This window comes from Pyxicephalus adspersus, chromosome 4 (assembly GCF_032062135.1).
Source record: "Pyxicephalus adspersus chromosome 4, UCB_Pads_2.0, whole genome shotgun sequence".
NCBI lineage: Eukaryota > Metazoa > Chordata > Amphibia > Anura > Pyxicephalidae > Pyxicephalus > Pyxicephalus adspersus.
The window spans coordinates 92,559,764-92,578,379 of NC_092861.1; the positions used below are offsets into that span (position 1 = coordinate 92,559,764).

The 18,616-nt window shown below is 37.4% G+C and overlaps 1 protein-coding gene across 3 annotated transcripts in view; it reads right to left on the minus strand.

The window, feature by feature from the left end:
• PHACTR2 (phosphatase and actin regulator 2) overlaps positions 1-18,616 on the minus strand; it is a 125,465-nt gene that overhangs the window by 82,509 nt on the left and 24,340 nt on the right. Inside the window, exon 1 of one of the 3 annotated variants that reach the window (XM_072409013.1) lies at positions 15,064-15,246. The exons of the other annotated variants lie outside the window; for them this stretch is intronic. Coding sequence (XP_072265114.1) covers positions 15,064-15,076 — 13 coding nt within the window. The 5' untranslated portion in view covers positions 15,077-15,246. Of the gene's footprint in view, positions 1-15,063; positions 15,247-18,616 lie in introns of those variants that run through there. 3 annotated transcript variants of the gene reach the window in all.

Here is an 18,616-nt window from a genome sequence, read left to right on the forward strand (position 1 = left end):
ATTGGTATGATACCAATTGATTGGTGTAAGTCCAATGAGATTCCTATCTTTAAATGGAAGCAAAGTTATTATTAAGTAACTACAGACCAGTAAGTTTATTTTCTATAGTTTGAAAGATACTAGAGAGTTTGATAAAAAACAATAGAGGAGTTTTTTCTAGAAAATAATAATAATAACATGAATTCAAGAAAGACCTAAAATGGCAAACAAATTTACTCTCCTTTTATGGGGAAGTAAGTAAACAAGTAAACAGTGGAATAGCAGTTGATATAGTGTACTTGGACTTTGCTAAAGCATTTGACACAGTACCCCACAGACGGGTAATATGCAAGTTAGGATCAAAAGGGTTAGAAAAGTCAATCTGTAAATGGATAGAGAACTGGCTTAAAGACCGCATCCATATAGTAGTGATTAATGATTCATACCCTGAATGGTCTAAGGTTGTTAGTGGTGTTCAGTGTTGGGACCTTTACTGTTTAACATCTTTATAAATGATATAGAGTTTGGGATTAAAAGTACCATTTCTGTGTTTGCAGATGACACCAAACTATGTAATGGAATTATATCCATACAAGTCTATAATCTACAAGCAGACCTGGATGTACTGTTCCATTGGGCAACCAAGTGGCAAATGACATTTAATATTGGGAAATGTAAAGGTATGCACTTGGGAGCTAACAACATGCATGCTTCATACTGTCTAGGGGGAATACATTTGGGGGAGTCAGAAAAGGAAAAGGATCTGAGGGTTCTGGTGGATAATAGACTTTATAACAGCATGCAATGCCAAGCTGCAATATCTAAAGCTAGTAAAGTACTTTCTTGTATTAAAAGAGGAATGGACTGCAGAGATGGAGACATAATCCTGCCCCTGTACAAAGGATCTGAGGGTTCTGGTGGATAATAGACTTTATAACAGCATGCAATGCCAAGCTGCAATATCTAAAGCTAGTAAAGTACTTTCTTGTATTAAAAGAGGGACTGCAGAGATGGAGACATAATCCTGCCCCTGTACAAAGCATTGGCCAGACCACATCTGGAATATGCAGTACAGTTTTGGGTATCAGTTCACAAAAAAGGACATTGTGGAATTGGATAGAAAGGCAACTAAACTAATAGTACAAATGGGCTATGAGGAGAGATTTACTGAGCTGAATCTATTCAGCCTTGAAGACTTTTAAGGGGACATGATCACGCTTAATAAATATATGAATAGTCTATATAGAGAACTTGCATCTCAACGATTCACTTATTGTGAATATTAGTCACTTTTATGTGAGAATTGCATCTGGAGAAAAAGAAGTTTAATCTCCGCATAAGGAAGGGATTCTTCACAGTAAGGTCACTGAAAATGTTGAATAGGTTTCCTCAGGAAGTAGTATAAGAAAGTTTCAAAAGCTTGCTTTAGGAAAAAGCTGGATGCTTTTCTTGGAGCATAAAACTGGGTATTACTCAATTATCCGGTACTGTCTCAGAAAAGTCCACAAACCTATAGAAGGTTCATTTAAGGGCTCCTGTATATTGCTTGGAATTTTGTATTCAAGCAGCATTTTTTTTACTAAAAAGTGACAAAAAAGACATTCTGTTCTCTCTATATTGTGTCACAAAATAAATTACAGATTCTACATGCAGCAAAAAATGTGTCTGTTCCTAAAAGTACTCATTAGGAACAGCAATCTATTTTCACATAATCAGGCTATTTATAAAAATACCTGCCAATATTAATACTTTGACTATATTCAGTTATGCAGATTATAGTTTTTCTGTTCCTACATCTACCTTGAAAATAATTTACAACCCATAAATGAGCTGTAAAAACACCCCCTATGGTAATGTTCACAATGAAATTGAACAGCAGCTAAATAACTGCCTTTGTTGCTATTGTTGGCATGCGACTCTTCAGTTAAAGAAAGCAAATGGCACACATGTGGTGGCAGCCTGCTGTAGGCTGCATAGAAAAACACAGTTGAGCTCAATTATATGTTATTCATTCGTAGCTTCAGTTAGAAATATCATTCAGGTGCTCTGAACATAATGTCCAACTTCTTTTATATAAAGAGCACAAGAAGAGTTAATAGAGAAGTTAAAAGCTTCGATCAGGACAGACTCAAATAGCTTTGTGTCTATTACTGGTTCACTCAAGTGAAAATGTCATTGTCGTCTATAATGCCTATTGTGATGACAATGCTAAATTTAGAGAAAAGGAACAATTCCCAGTTTTTACACAACTGCTGCAGCAATTACAAAGCTAAATTGATGGTGCCGCACTTCTATTATGGATTCTCTGTAATGTAGAATAAACACAATGAAAAGCTGCTGTTAGATAGGGGCATTTCTCATTGGTCTCTCATTGGAGCAAAAAACACACAAACTACTGTATGAATATATCCAGTAGGTGGTTCAGCTCAATGGTGCCCACTGCTTACCCATAAATGACATATCATCTTTGCTAGATATTGATCTTTAGGAAAACAGGACATATTTATAAAGCATGAAATGGGACTGAGCATCACTGTAGGCAAATCAATTGCTGTGTCCTGATATATATGTACCAGGAAGATACATTTGCACTGATTTTTTTATATGCTGTACTGCCTAAATATTTTTTCTCCCACCCCATGACACTAACAGTTGGGCTCTATTACTCCAATTAACACCAATAATGGGGGATTAACCATTTTTATGACACCATGACACAACAATTGTGCACTATTTCTCCTGAGGGCTTTAAAAAAGGGTCTCTTCATCCACATGACAACAACCATGAGGCACTGTTCCTTCCCATTAGAACAATAGTGGAACACTAATCCTTTAACACCATCAATTAGGCATTTTTACTCCCCATGACCCCAATGATAATGCATTATTCCTTCCATGACACTAACTATGACAACAGCAACGGCACACTCTTCCTTCAACAGACACCAGCAGTGGTGCACGATTTCTTCCACTGACACCATTGATGAGGTACTATTCTTCCCACTGACACCAAATGACACCAAAAATGGATTATTATGCCTTCTCCCACTGACAACAGATGCTTGGTAAATTTTTATTCCGAATTACCACTAAGGCTATCACTGACCATAGCCTAGGCCACTTAAACTCTAAAGTCCCCTGAACTGTTCCAATGTTCTGAATGTGTGATGACCCCTGCACACCTCACTCTACTAGACCTGCAAGCTGTCTGAGAGAACAAATGCACCTGCTGTATGTGTTAGCCTGTTGCATTGACTTATATGGGGCAGTTCATGAGATGGTAAATAGGAAATGATGTCTTGGACCAGAGGTTGCCAACTGGTGGACTACAATAAAATTTTGGTGAGTCACAGCTCTGGCCGGTGCGCCCCCAAGGGAACTCCTGACCCAGCTTGAGGGCGCAGCGGCCAGAGCCGCAGACCATGTCCCCCGTATAGACACAAACATTGCAGGTTTAGGACGGAGGGTGGGTTGTGTCTCTGAACACAGGTCTGAGCCTGCAATGGGAGAGTGGGTGGGTACTGGCATCAAGACATCACTATGGGGGAAGTTTCTTCCCCTTTGAGTGACACACAGCTTTCGGCGAATGCGCAGTCCGTATTCCTCGCATTTATTGGTGGTCCGTAGGTCTGAAAAAGACCACTGTCTTAATGTAAACAGCAACATAGTTTAAGACCTGGGACAGTGGAGTCTTGTACTCATGTTTTAGGAGGGAACTTATCCTAAAATTTCCATTTTAGGAATTTGCCCTGTGGCAATCTTTATAATGTCTATGACTCCTAACTTTAATCTCACACTAATATGTACCTCCTAAAATAAAACTCTAACTTTTTTTTGGCATAAAGTCATAAAGAATTTTAATTTCTGTCTATATTCTTATACCTTGAATATCCATATATCTATATATTTGGAAGAATTCCACTTACTTCCTGTTCCAGACACACAAGACAAAGTGAAAACAAATCTTCTTAGACAACAAAAATCATGTTCCCATTAAGAGATTACCCTCAGCTTCTGTGGCACTGACATTTTAAAGTTTAAAGGCTATGTTCGAATGAAAACTGTTTTCTTTCTGTTTTGTTTAGTATTTTGAGAAAAGAGGGTGAAAAAATGAAACCACTGTTGACAGTGTGGGGAAATCTCTCTAATGAAGCTCCAGGCAGCATTTAAATTACAAAAGGAGTTTTACAGATTTCCATTTTAGGCACACACAAAAATGTCTACACATACACTTTAAAGTCATGGTCTTTAAAGCACTCCTACCTGCCTGATTGTAGCCAAGCTGTTAAAAATGGCTAAGGCGCACATGAGCAGCTCAGCGTTTGTTGCCAGGGATACCCAGCAATCCAGGCTTGCCAGGACTGAATGAACTGCGTGGGAGTTACTTCATCCCAGCCTGGCCAATCAAAATGGCCAAAGATCAGCATGCAGAAGAAAATAAGGGAGAAGGTGTCGGTGTCCTTCACAGAGATTTTGTTTAGAGCTTTGGATTTTCGGGTTTGTATATTTTCCACAAAAAAAAGATCATGGGGCTCACATTTTTATTCTAGATATATGCGTTTGGACTATAAATAGAGATAAGATAGTATTTTTTTTTACTCTTGTATCAACGAATCAGTATATCAGATAAACAGTCTGCTGTTGTCTTACTGTGAATGAGTTTGGCTGTCAATGAAAAAGCAATGTTTACTGGTGCAGTAAAGAATCTTGAAGGAACATAACCTGAGAATGCAGAATGAAAAATGTTATTATATGAAGAAAAAATAGCTGCAAAAATCAGCAAAAACACAATACAGCAAACTCCCCAATTCTATACATTCTCTAAAATGGCTTCAACATGCCATGTAATAGCAATATGAATGAATATTTCATTGTTCTTCCCGGAAAAGCTTTTACAAGAACACATAAAACTGCAATTACAGAGCTGCTCTCATGTTAGAAGGAAAGGTTATTGACATTTGACAGAAAGCACATGAAGACAACTGTCATCACAAGGACACTGAAGGCCTACAGTGGATGGAACAAAATATTTTAACATTGATTTCAGATCAAGACGTTTCCTCAACTTCTGGTAAAAAAAAAACATTACACTCTTGCACCAACTGTTTGAACACAGCCAATTACTTTAATTGTATGCAAAGCCTTGTCTTTGTTTATGAGCAGTATTCTCTGTACTTCTGCTGGACAACTACCAATATTCTAAAAGCTTATTTGGCAGAAGCATCTATTTATGATGAAATGGATTCTGTAACCTAGACAAACAATTTTTCCTTTTTCTCAGCAATAGAATAAAGATATTCTATTCACATATATGACATCTACTGCTTTACTTCTGGACTCTGACTCTGTAGTCAGTCCCTTCTAAAAAAAAGTGTTTGTTAACTTGACTACCATTTTGTATTTCAATCTTGTTGCAGTTTGCAGAAAAAAATAAGTTTTAGGAAACTGAATGTAAACAGTTGTAGAAATCAGTAGGGGAGGTACTGAGACCCCAACTGAACATAAGTGCCAGGTCCCAGGTTTTGTGGAAATTGTCAAGGAAATCATGGATGGTTTAGATGAATATGGTATTAAACATTCTAAAATGGTCCACTAAGAAATTATACAACATTGAGCATTTACGTTATTTTAGTAAGGGTTTATAAAAACTTAAGGAACAAAGCAGTATTCAGTGTCTTAAGTAGATTAAGCGAGATGATAGTAAAAATTAAATCCAAAACCTCCTTTACCTTGGTACAAAATCACCATATGGGAGACATCATGCCCAATTGCCCACATTCTTGTGAATGTGTAGGTGAGGACTGTGGATTGAGCTTTGGGATCCCAACTGGAACCATGTACTATCTGAGTGTGGTTTTAGAGTTTGCTTTGATAACTTGTGTGGAAGGAGATCTTGGACAAACTATACACTACATCCTGCCATTGTTGCAATTCTCAGTTCCAGGTCCGATTCCCATTGATCCATGTAGGGAAATGCAGGGCACATCTGAGAGTATTTTTATAGATAATTGAAATTCTACTTTTGGACAAATCAGATGACTTGTTTGTGCACTCAAAGGAAGTGACTTGTTTCTGTCCCTTTTTTTTATCCTATACCATACCAGAAGTGACTCTCCCAGGAATTGGATCCAACAAAACATTGACACATCATGAACAATATATAGTGAACCTAATTAAAGGGCAGTGTACAGACCCTGATAGAGATGTTGATTCCTGGCTAACAAAAAAACAGTTAAACTATGCATATCTGATAACAAAATTCAGCCAATATATTACAACACAGAGTCAGTAACAACTGGGTTCAAATTACTAAAACAGTGTCTTTAACGAAGCAGTATTCCCTCTATCCTGCCTACTCAATGTCCAGTGATTTTAGAGTTTCATGGTTATACAGACCCTTGGTGTCCTTAAGGAAAATGTTGGAAGGTTCTAACTCCTAAAGGGGGTATTTGTAAAGGTGCGTACACACTTCCAATTTTTATCGTTCAAAATGAACGACGAACGAACGACGAACGATCGATTGGGCAAAAATCGTTCGTAAAAAAAGTAACCAACGACGCCGACGAACGAGGAAAGTCGTTGGAAACGAACGACCGGACCGGTGGATCGGATTGGACGACGATCGTTGACCATCGTTCGTGTGTACGATCGTTCGTTGATCGTCCATGGTCTGAGCATGCGTAATGAACGAACGTTCGTTCACTTCCTGTCGTACACATAGTTCCTCTATCGCTCAAACGATCATATCTATTGTGTGTACAATATCTACGAACGGTCGTGTCGTTATCTGTATGTGCAGGATCGGTGCTATACGATCGTTCGTAGATATCGTGCAGGATCGTTCGTCGTTCGTTTTCCAACGATAATAATTGGAAGTGTGTACGTAGCTTAAGTCACAAATAATGGGTGAAGCTTTCCTCTAAAGGAGATTGTTGGAGTACAAAGAAATAGATGGATGGGACAGTCATTAAAGTAAGTCCACTTATCACTATAAGGCAATCCCACAAAGAAGGAAGGTCATAGGCTGCTCACCACTCTGATCTCCATTGTCTGGCACTTTTGGTACAGTTACTGCAGAGTCTAAACAGGATGCTCTTGTAGGCTGGACAGTAAATCATCTGATTCTGGACAGGGATCAAGCTTTCTGGACAGGGAAGATGCCAAGCAGCATCATTCCTCCTCTGGAGGCTTTTGGGACTCAGGCGTCTCTCCTATCACCTGCATACTCTGACCATGCTACTCCTTCTTGGAGCTTCGCAGACTGTTTAATCTCTTCAGCTGCTCCCAGCCATACAACCCTCTTTCTATTGTCCCCAGCAGTAGCCTATTTCCTGATGGCACACAATGTTCTTCTGTGGCTTCCTCGCTTTGCTCACTATGAACCTGGGGGTTAGGGTTAAGGCCTAGCTTACTAAATTAGCAATTGGCAGTCTGGGTCCTTTTCCAGCACCGCACAGCCTCTCCACGTCCTCAGTCTGTAGTGGTTAATCCAAAAGTAACTGGGCAGCTCCTAACAAATAAAAGGACAGCTAAATAAAGGGGCACACAGCAAGAATGCCCATCACATACACACATTGGACCTGATTTATTAAAGCTCCCCAAGAATGGAAAAGTTAGACTCCAGCAAACCTCGAATGGATTTGTTAAAATCACTTGCTATTAGTTGGTAATGTTTTTAATTCTGGACCGGATCCATTCCAGGTTTGCTTGATCAACCAGGATCACCCATGATAGCCTATCTTCCACAGTGTTGGAAAGCTCTATTAAATCAGGCCCACATTCTTTACATAAAGAGAGTCAAGCAGTAGTTATTTCCTGGTCTGGTCAAGTTGGACTTATTAGGCCAGTTTTTAATTAGTTTTTTTCCTTTCACATTTTCATCATATTAGGTGAAGAAGTCACTGTTGATGTTATGAAACACATTTTTATAGCATCCACAGCAACCCTAACTATATTTCTTATTAAATCATGATGCATTAACCAGAAACATTTCAGTGAGGATGAAATATTATTTTAATGTTATTAATTATTACCATTTAGACCTTACAAATTAAAGTGGGGTTTTGCTGGCAATTAAAAGATGTCTCAGTAATTTTAAATCCATTCGTATGGGCTTTTCTTTCCTTCTATAAAGTATAATAAGAACTAGTGCGTGGGCGTGTGTGGGTGGTGATGGTGAAGGGTAAGGATGATCTTTCAATGTTTAGATCCTTTTGCTGAAAATCTACTAAAACATACACGTACAGTCAGCTACCCTAGATACTTGGATGTGATGAGCCCTTTCATTATGTTCCACAGTAGGTTTGTCAGCCCATTCATCACCAGCTTTTCTGCATTAACTGGCATTCCTTAACTACTGCCAATCAGTACATATCAACCAAATCCGCACTACAGTTTGGGAATAGATGCATAGTCATTAGAATAAAATGTAGCTGTCTGTATAATAACTAAGAGACTCAAAAACAACTATATACAATCATAACAACTATTTAACTATTCTCACAATTTAAAACCATGATCTGTTATTGTAAGAACAATCAAAATAGTATAATGAACAGTATAATAAGTAAATATGCCTCAACATTCAAAGATGATACCTACCTCACAATTGATAATGTCAGAGGGCAACACCTAATACCAGTAATTCGGTAGCTTTAACCTTTCATAATAAACTTGGAAAGATACATACCATGATACATACTGCAATCTCTGTTTTTTTTGTTAGTTCCAAAGAAAAAGTACTTGCTGTCAAGGTAAACTCATGTCTTTAGCTTTGTTTCCTATTCCTGATTTTTTGTTTCCTCTGACAAGGCCTACATTTTGGAGAGGAAATTACAGGAAGAAGAAATGTCGGAATAATTATTAGTCAGAGGGCAAAATCTGCTTTTGCCTAACGTATGATAAAATGGAACATCCTTTGAATTACATTCTATATTCACTGGTGAAACACATCAGATATGGTTTCTGCACTGACATACCTAGTGGGGAGAAATGACATGGAATTATAGGCATCACTTGTACTGGGCACCTGTCCTACATCTTCCTTGATGACCAGAAGCTTTTTTCAGCTACCTTCTTCTGTCCACCAGCTGGCTTTTCAACCTCAGATCAGATTGCCAATGTGGAATGCAGAGTGAAGCAAAGTCCCAATCTACTCTTCAGCTCTGATACAGCCAGGCGTTGCAACTGAGATCTAGTGAGTATGCAGTATTCGTGTTGGAGGTGACTTTAGCTGAGTTGATGATTTGGGCTAAGTGGGAGAGGGGGGTTGTACTGAAGGGAATTAGTAGTAGAAGAAAAGGTGAAGTTTTGATCCTGGAAAATTGTGTAGGGGAAGGCAGAGCACTATGTGTGTTATGTTCTCTTAACCTCTAAACTTGCAAATTGACCACATTTACTTTTTGCCACCTTTCCTATACCTAATCTTCTACTTGGAAGTAACTAGCACTTCAAAGCAAAGGTTTCTGGTTGGAGAGTAGGTAATAGGTCCTATGGACTTCTTTCCCTGTTTTCTTTGTCCTTGCAGTTAGCCGCATGTCTTTTCCCAGATCTAAAAAATATGTAGGCATATAAGACTTGATACATTTTATTTTAAGAGAGATGTATGTGGTTTATACACAATGGATGCTCATGTAATTGTAGTCTATACATAATGGATGTTCGTGTAAAGGTAGTCTTTTCTACACAATGGTTAACTGAAAGTGATAACAACCCTAAAAAACAAGTAAGTGGTAGCGGTAGGGGTGGGTAGTGGGTGGTTTGGTCTAGGCTCAGAACTGCCACGGGAGAGTGGGCAGGTTCTGGCATCATGACATCACTCTGGGGGAAGTTTCTTCCCCTTTGAATGACACACAGCTCGCTGCGCATGCGCGGCCCAGAGCTTGTAAATTTATTGGTCCATGATGTCCAAAAGGTTGAGGACCACTGCTTTAGATTACCTTCTAGAGGGGTATTACAGAAATATACTGCCATACTACTGCCAATACTACTGCACTTTTAATACACCTTTTCTTCAACACCCTAGTTTGCATAATAGGCTCCATAAAATGCCATATGGTACATTTGGACTTACAAGCATCCAATCCTCAGTGCCATTGGAGGAAGATCTTATACAAATATAAGCTTTCTACAAGTTTGTTTTTGTCTAACCCTAGGCAAGCTTGCTCTATAAGTGACAATGTTTGGGTGTGTTATTTGGTTGCATGGGGGCAAGCCTACTTGTGCAATCAATTGCACCTCAATTGGAATTGGAGTTTTTGGAAGGTCCACTAACAGTAAATGTACCATACGATGATATTATTAGTACCATATGGCATTTTGGAACAGACATTTTTGGGTGGCTCCTATTAGTGGTTGGTTGGAACATTTGACTACAGTGAATATTGAACAGCTCACTATCTTCCCCCTAATTATTTCCTTTTGGTGGCCATGTTTGAGATGCTGCATGCAGGGTCTCAAATGCAGGAACAGTTCACAAAATTTTTACCTTTTAAACTCAGGTCCAGATTAACTGAGCAGTTTTAATCAGAGCACAAATTTCCTTTAAATGTCAGCATTATACATTTCTAGATTTCTCACAAACTGTTATACAGGGATGCTTCCTGGCAATGTTTACCGTTTCCTGTAATGAAAAAAAAAATGTAACCAACTCTTCCATCTGGCACTTCTCAAGAATGTATTTAAATCATATTTCATATGCAAAGGACATTAACTGTTTCCAGAAATAATGCAGCATCAGATGACATAGCAAATTAGATTCCTAAATGGTTATACTCAGTAAGGAATGCTGCAAAAGAAAAAAATATTTCTGGATATGCTTATCTGGTCTAGAAGTTGTGCAGGACACCCCGGGTCACACAAAATCATTACACTGCACTATGACCTGAAAATACCATCTTTATTACAATCTCAGCTATAAGATCTTTTCCATTCTAGAGTATCGCATAGAATTAAACTAAAGTTTTACATCAACCTGTGAAAAAGTTACCACATTACATCAAAAAATAGTCTATCAAACATATTTATAAAGCTGTGAATATGGAAATCACCAAGCATTCACATGTGCTTAATTATTCCCTGTATATAAAAAAACACACATACCAGGGATATTTACATGCAGAAAAAATGGTGCATGCCATAGTTACTATAAATAAAACCCAATTTATGTGAGTTTAGAAATTAACATTATTCTGTGAAGAATATTACAATTAAACCTTCCTTTATGTGTAAAGCATATGCTATTTTATTTTTTCAAAATTACTTTAAAATATAACAAGAAAAAAAGCTTTTTTTCTTGTTTCTCATTGAAGGAAACCTAATTTGAACCAATAACTGCAGGATAGTAAGACAAATACAATAAGGAATATTGACATTACCAAATGTCAATACTTTTTTTCATAATTACCCTATGATAGTCTGGAATGGGTAGTAGGTCTACGCATGTGGTTCTCTATCTATTATTTATTTTAACAAAAACACAATGGGTTAGAATTCTAGCCTTTTATCAACACTAATACGTTTGAACTACAAATTTTGGGTATACACCATGAATACACCAACTTCTGTGAAGTTTGTCAGTTTAAGAGGAATGGGTACTTCACTCAGCAGCAGTTTTACCACTTCTGTATCATACTTTTGTCATGTAATCACTCTTGTAAAAATTCTCACAATATAGAATATTAGTTTTTATAATGCCTGGAATATGCCCATAAATAAAAAGGCTTTATTTGAAATGGGCAACCTCTATTTGAAATGGATTAGAGAACATGTGGTAGTGACTTATTCACTGTAAATAGGACCTACTATATGCAGCACCTATAGTGGTGAAGTATGACAATATCAGCATATGTCTTATCAGCTCGAACTCTTTGTGTTTCTTAAGTCAAAGCTGAGATGCGCATGTGCAGCGTTAGCTTTGGCTGCCAGGAAACTCAGCAATCCTGGCTTTGCTTGCATGTGTCGGGGATAAATTAACTCCACGGGAGTTACATCATCCTGGCAAGGCCAATAAAAACAACTGTAGGAGGAAGAAGAGAAGGAAGATGGCAACACTCTGCGATAAAATTAAATTAGGCAAATCGCATTCCAATTTAGTTTACTTTAACCTGTAGCCACAACAATTGTTTCCATGACTGTACATGCAAATTACTAAAATAAAATAAGGATGAAAACTTCAGGGTATCAACAACTGCACTGTACACTTCTGGCAGCACGAATATTTGATGTGCTAAATTTGAGTTTTGGCAAACTGATCCATCAAGACTGAAATTGAACTTGTACAATGTAGAGAATGATGACCACAACCCATTCCACTTCAAAGTCAATGATATTTATTATGATTGGCTTTCCTTGCTTGTTTTTTTTTTTTTTTTTACAAACTTGGTTGGTAAAGCAGCACATATAATACTTCAAGCAATTTTACTCCTATACAATCTGGTATCCTCAAGGATGGGCTATAGGCATGCAGGCACACTATTGACACCAGGCTCTTTACCCTTCAATAGTAGGTGAATGCTTTAAAGGTGGTAGTGCTGGAAAAAATTGAGCTTTTCTATTGCACAGGTGCTTAATAGGTATTATGAGATTGGGCTTCCTAAAAACAAGAAAAAGTCAAAGCTTGAACTCATTTTTATAATCTATTAGAAACCCACTTCATAACCAAGCCTATTTCACGCTTATGTGATTGGATTTTGTAAAATGTAAATAAGATATTGTTACCTTCCTAAACTATATGTAAATCATCCTGATATTCTAAAATCAAACAATGAATCTCATGTGTTATAAAGAAAAAAAAAACAAGGTCAGCACCATACACAGTGAAGACTCTGCAGTTACCCTCACAATATCAACATATAAATGAAATGGTTCCAACCAATGTTTGAGTTTTGGGTCAAAGAAGGCAGACTTTCATTCTTGATAGGTTTGTGTCTCCCCTACTCATTCTCTTGCTATAACAACCAGGGATTTGTGATCTATATTTCTTTATCAGTCTCCTTCTCTTATAAGCATTCTAAAAATATTCCAATGAGGAATCTACTAGGGGAATGATGACACTTGCACTATGATGTCACTGATCTGTCACCTTATATATTTGAGTAATATATGAGAAAATTCTAAAAGAACAGGACCCAGGAAGTCTGACTCATAGAAGTGACCTGGCTTGCACAGCAGGGATGATAGATGGATTTTGGGTGTGGTCACAAAGAACAAAAAGGACCAGATTATCACAACATCATCCATTCTACCCAAAACCAGATAAAAATGTAATTCCATTTTAAGGAGCCTAGCACCAAGCACAAGTTTGTCATATAAATGTTTTATGAACTGAGAAGGCAAATACCTACACAAAATGATAGATATTAAATAATACAACATACAAAGAAAAGCACAGCATAAAGTAGATAAGTAGAAGTCAGTCTTCTACCATGACCTTTTATAATTTTGTATATTTCCTAAGTTTAATAAAACAGTGTAATCAAATAAGCAATAATTAGTCCCTGTTGTAATTCTGCTCTTTATAAAATGTGCAGTTAAATGCTTACTAATGACACTGCAAAGAGCAATGAGAACAGCCCCATCGGGAGCACATCACAAAAAGCATCCTCCTACACCTTTATAAAATAACTTTTCCTGTAGTCCTTGTATGGTTTGAATGGTTCATTTACTTGAATAGAAGCAAACAGAAAAAATAAATGTCCTGTTGCTGGCAAGAACACAGTACGTGGTCACAAATGTCAGACTTCCCACATAACGCCTTCTATAAGAACAAACAGCATGCGTTCATTATACGAGGGAGCACAGAACAGAAACACTGCAGAGAACATGAGAAGCTGACAAAAGCGCATGACTTCATACACACACACATATTATTATCCATGACCGCTTTAATTACTACAGATGAACAAGCACAGGGATCCAGCTACACATGCATAGAAAATAAATAAATAACTGAGCAGGCCAAGCAACACTATTTAAACTTACACCTACTAAATTTTCCATGGTCCAGAGGTATTATACCGGTTGTGGAAATTTTTCCCTCCCATCTGCATTAAAGCAGAAATGGGAAGCTAAACTTGTAGCAATGAACCCCACCCAAACATTCTAGTAAAATATAAGTTGTAAAAAAATTTGTGCCATTAGAAGGTGAATCTTTTTTTATAAAATTCTGAGCTTACCGACTTCTTATGTATGAAGCATGCACGTAGCCATCTTCTCACTAACACATCTGTGACAAGTAAGAGCTCCCCTGCCCCATCAGTCAGACAATTAACATCTTTATGGCTGACACAGAGCGCAGCTGGCACCATGCGCACAGCCTCCCATCATGCTCAGTATCTGCTTATTATTTCCCACTGACACATCACATAATGTGGGTCCCAAACCATTTGTGGAATGGCATGTATTACAATAAAGGATAACAAATAATGTCAGGCATTCTTTAAAGCGTTACGCCACATATATGTTTCACAATTATTGGATCATTTATTCTGGACATGTTCCAGCTGACATAATAAAGCATCCCTGTCTATCTAACTCAAAAACCTCACAAAAAATACTATGTAAATGTACTACATGTACTGAAAACAATCATATTGAGTATAGTAATGTTCTACACATATAGGCTTATTCAAAAGATCTATGGAAAGTGGAGTAGTTATAATCTCCTGCAATTAGTGCTCTACAAAAATTCAGTAGCATTAACAGAGCTTTAATACTTTGTGTTTTATTAAGATTCATTTTATATTTTAACAATTCTGCTGAAAGGTGGTCATTCAAGTACATGACCCCTAGTGACCAAAACAAATGTAACTGATGAATGATCACTATGACTGATTGGTAAAGATTACTGCTTTAGTTGTGTTACTAAATAAGCCACTTAAATTTCGCTATTGAAACCATCATTTAACTAGCTTGCGCAAAAAACTACAATGACATGTTGATAAAATAATGTAATAATGTACCACACTATAATACATTCCTTTTTCGATAAAAAATGTGAAAGTGGAGAAAAGCGACTTCCACAGACATGTACAGCATGTGGTATTGTGTTGTCACCTGCCATGCACATTGTACTCTTGCACTTACCAGCTTCTTCCATATGTGTGTATTTCAAGTATTCCGGATGTGCAGAATAGATGTCTCTAAGTGGTCTCAGTGCCCTTTCCTGCCCTTCTTCGGTGACAGTGCACAGATTTTGCTTCAACAGCAGCAGACACACCACAATGAAATTTAGATCTCCAAGGATGACAAAACAGCCATTAGCTCCATTATAGGCTGACTAAAGGCAGCCTAAATCTATTGAGGAGGTACTTGAAGCCCCATGGATTCAATTCTATTCTGAGCTAGTATAGTAGGGGAGGGGGAGCTGAAGGAGTCAGCCTACCAGTCCTCACTATTATCACACAGAAGTCGGTTCTAAACATAGGTATCAGAAGGATAAAACATGAACGCCTAATGGCTCGAAGATGAAAAAGAAAAGCAATCAATCACAGGCTGCTCGGCTTCAGCGAGGAGACAGCAATCTAAATTGATGGTGAGGATTGTGATTTCGGAACACAATAGGAAAAATGTGGAAAAAAAGCTTGTGTTTTACACCTTGTATGACATAAGTAAGAATTTAATCTATAAAATCAGTAGGATTATTCCAATGCCTAAATTAAATATGTGTTTTAGGAAATGCTTATCTGTCCGGCGATCCCGTGCTGTGCACCATCACAGTATCAAACACTGTTTATTCTGTCCAGCGATGCCATTTTCATGTAAATGGGCACATACTTGCTATTATTGGACTGTTTATCTTTAAGAACATTTTTTTATATAACTTTAAGTTATAAGCCCTATATTTAATAATACTTTACATTAAAATGCAAGCAGTATGAGTACCTGAATTTAGCTTTGCATTAACCTAATTTCAAGCAGCCATTCAGGTGTGTTGAGTGCAAGTAACAATGCTAAGTTTGGCAAGAAGAAATCCCCCATCCTATTTCTACACCACCACCAGTCTGAACCATTGATAAAAGGCAAGTTGGATCCACACTTGATGCCAAAGTCTGACTTCACTGTCCGATTGTTGCAACAGAAACTGAGATGCGTCAGACTAGGCAATGTTTTTCCAATGTGTTGAGTGTTCAGAGGTGCTTCTCTGAATACTTCAGCTGTAACGAGTAGTTATTTGAGTTTCTGTTGCCTTTCTATCAATCTGAATTATTCTGGCCATTCTACTTAAGCCTCTGGCATTAAATATGTATTTTTGCTCAGAGAACTGCTGCTCACTGAATATTTTTCTTTTTTTCGGACCCCTCTGTAAACCCTATAGATGTTTGTTCAATCTGACTATCAATGAAAGGAAGAATTTTGTGAATGCAAGTTCCTTTTAACTCTCGCAAGACATTATGTCTGAAGCAAAATTGCCAAAGCCACACTCCAGAATAAAAGAAGAAAATTAATTCAATAAAGAAATCATGATACAACTGAGCAAGCAGTCACCTGTCTGTCTGCACATCTCCAGCCATAAATCCTCTATCGCGCTTTACCCCTCAGGCTTAGTCACAGCAGTACCTGTATAAATTATATAGTCACATTAATGTAAATTCTAGAGAGATTTGAAAAAATGCATATGCTGCCAATCCTGCATTGCTTTTGAAAATGGCATATGCTTGCTTTAATTTTTTTAAACTGTGCTGGAAAAAATCACACAAAGAATTTAATTTATCACTGAAGGCAACAGCTCTTTTTTAATTACAAGGCATAGTATCTTATTTGTTTACCATGGACATCACCTTTTGTTTAATAATGAGTATTAAACTTTGTGAAGACTGGACTACATCTTACTTTTACTTATAACACAATCCCACATAAGGTAGTTGCATTCCCTAAGTATCACGTTATTTACAGTCCAATATTACTGGAGTAGGTTTCGAAATCACTAGACAGTCAAAAAGTCTCACCAAAATGAACAAAAGTTCCACAGTGTTTAAACACCATAGGTATTCCTCTGGGCCCCAGTTTGATGCTGTGGCACAAACATTTTGTCCCACATTTGCAACTCCTGAGGGAATTTTTGTGGCTCGAACTTTCCCATCTTCTTTTGATACAGAGCAAACCGTCATAGATCTTGGGGCAGATCATTCATCCTAAAAGATTCCACTTGTGACTACAGGTGAACAGTACAAATACTGTATAATTCATACTCCTCTAGGAGTTAATCATTTCATTGCCCTTGTTCCCCTACCTCTTTAATATATTGTTGCAATCCTCAATGACTATTACAAATTTGAAACCTTTTCACATGTATGCATTTCTACATGACAGTAATTGGCAATTGGCTACTCAATCACAGAGCATCACACAGTGGGAAGAAGTTTCTGTTTAAAGACATTGAGATGTGGTTGGAACACAAGGCTTATGGCAAAAAGACAGTTTCATTACAGCACTTAACAAAAACTCAAAAATCCCATTTGCAATGTCAGGAACCAAAAAAATAGTACTTGTAGACTTTTCTAAGGCTACCAGTAACTTCCTGCATTGTGGCTTACTATTAGTCCAAACCATGTGTGGACATGTGTGGCATCCCACATGCATATAATTTAGCCCACTTCAATGCAACTTGTGGCAATGCACTCCAGCGCATTGTGCTTTTAAAAGCAGCCATAGTGTCGCTTTTGGCCTCTAATAGTAGTTGGTGTTTTTTTTTTATAAGGCCACCAGTCGTTTTAGCTGTTCCCTTTCTTTTCTTAAAAAGTAAGATTTTGTTCCAGGTTGTAGCATTTTTGACAGTTTTTGTGGAGCACAGAATAGTACTTCCTGCATACTCACTCCTGCACAGAAGCCTGGATGGTGAGTTAGTACTGATGTATGCAGTCATAGAAATCATCATGAAAAAAAATCTTAATTTTGTTGAAAAAGGTATACCATTAGAAGTGCCAAGATTTCCATGCCATTTTTGCCAATAGCTTGCCTTTTAGTCCTACAATGACTAGACACGATGACAAGATTTGCCTTCAATGAAATTTGTGGCTGAATTCAGGCTCTGAAGTTCAAACCGGATTTTGTCCATGAAGACAAAATGCATTCAACAGATGCATATATGATTGGTTAGCAAAAGCATATACAAGAAATGTGTGCTGAAATCAAGTGAATGCAACCTACACATACCTGAGAAAGCTAAAATGGTATCGATGACATACAGATAGAAACCAAACATCCCACATTAGTGAATCTAAATATACACTTACACTTATGACTAAATTGCTTAAATTCTGATTTTTTTTGCATATATTCTTGTCACAGAAAGTATGCTAAAATAGTTTAGCTGCTTTATATGGTTATTATATTTCAAATATGGAAGTCACAACTACTGTATATTTCAAATAAATTGGTCTGAATTCCATACACAACAACATGTTGGAGTGTACATTTGTTTAATACAGTACATAACTAACATTAACAAACATAACATTTTAGGGGGGTTACATAACCATGTTAGCTATATTAGTTTAAGTTAGTCCACTGAATTTGTAATGTACAAAGATTTAAGATTTTAAGCCTGTAAGGTGGCATTTAGTTTACAATTTCTTACTAATGAAAGCTTAGAAACCCCTTTGAAAGCTTACAAGCATGCACAATTACTCTGCGGTAT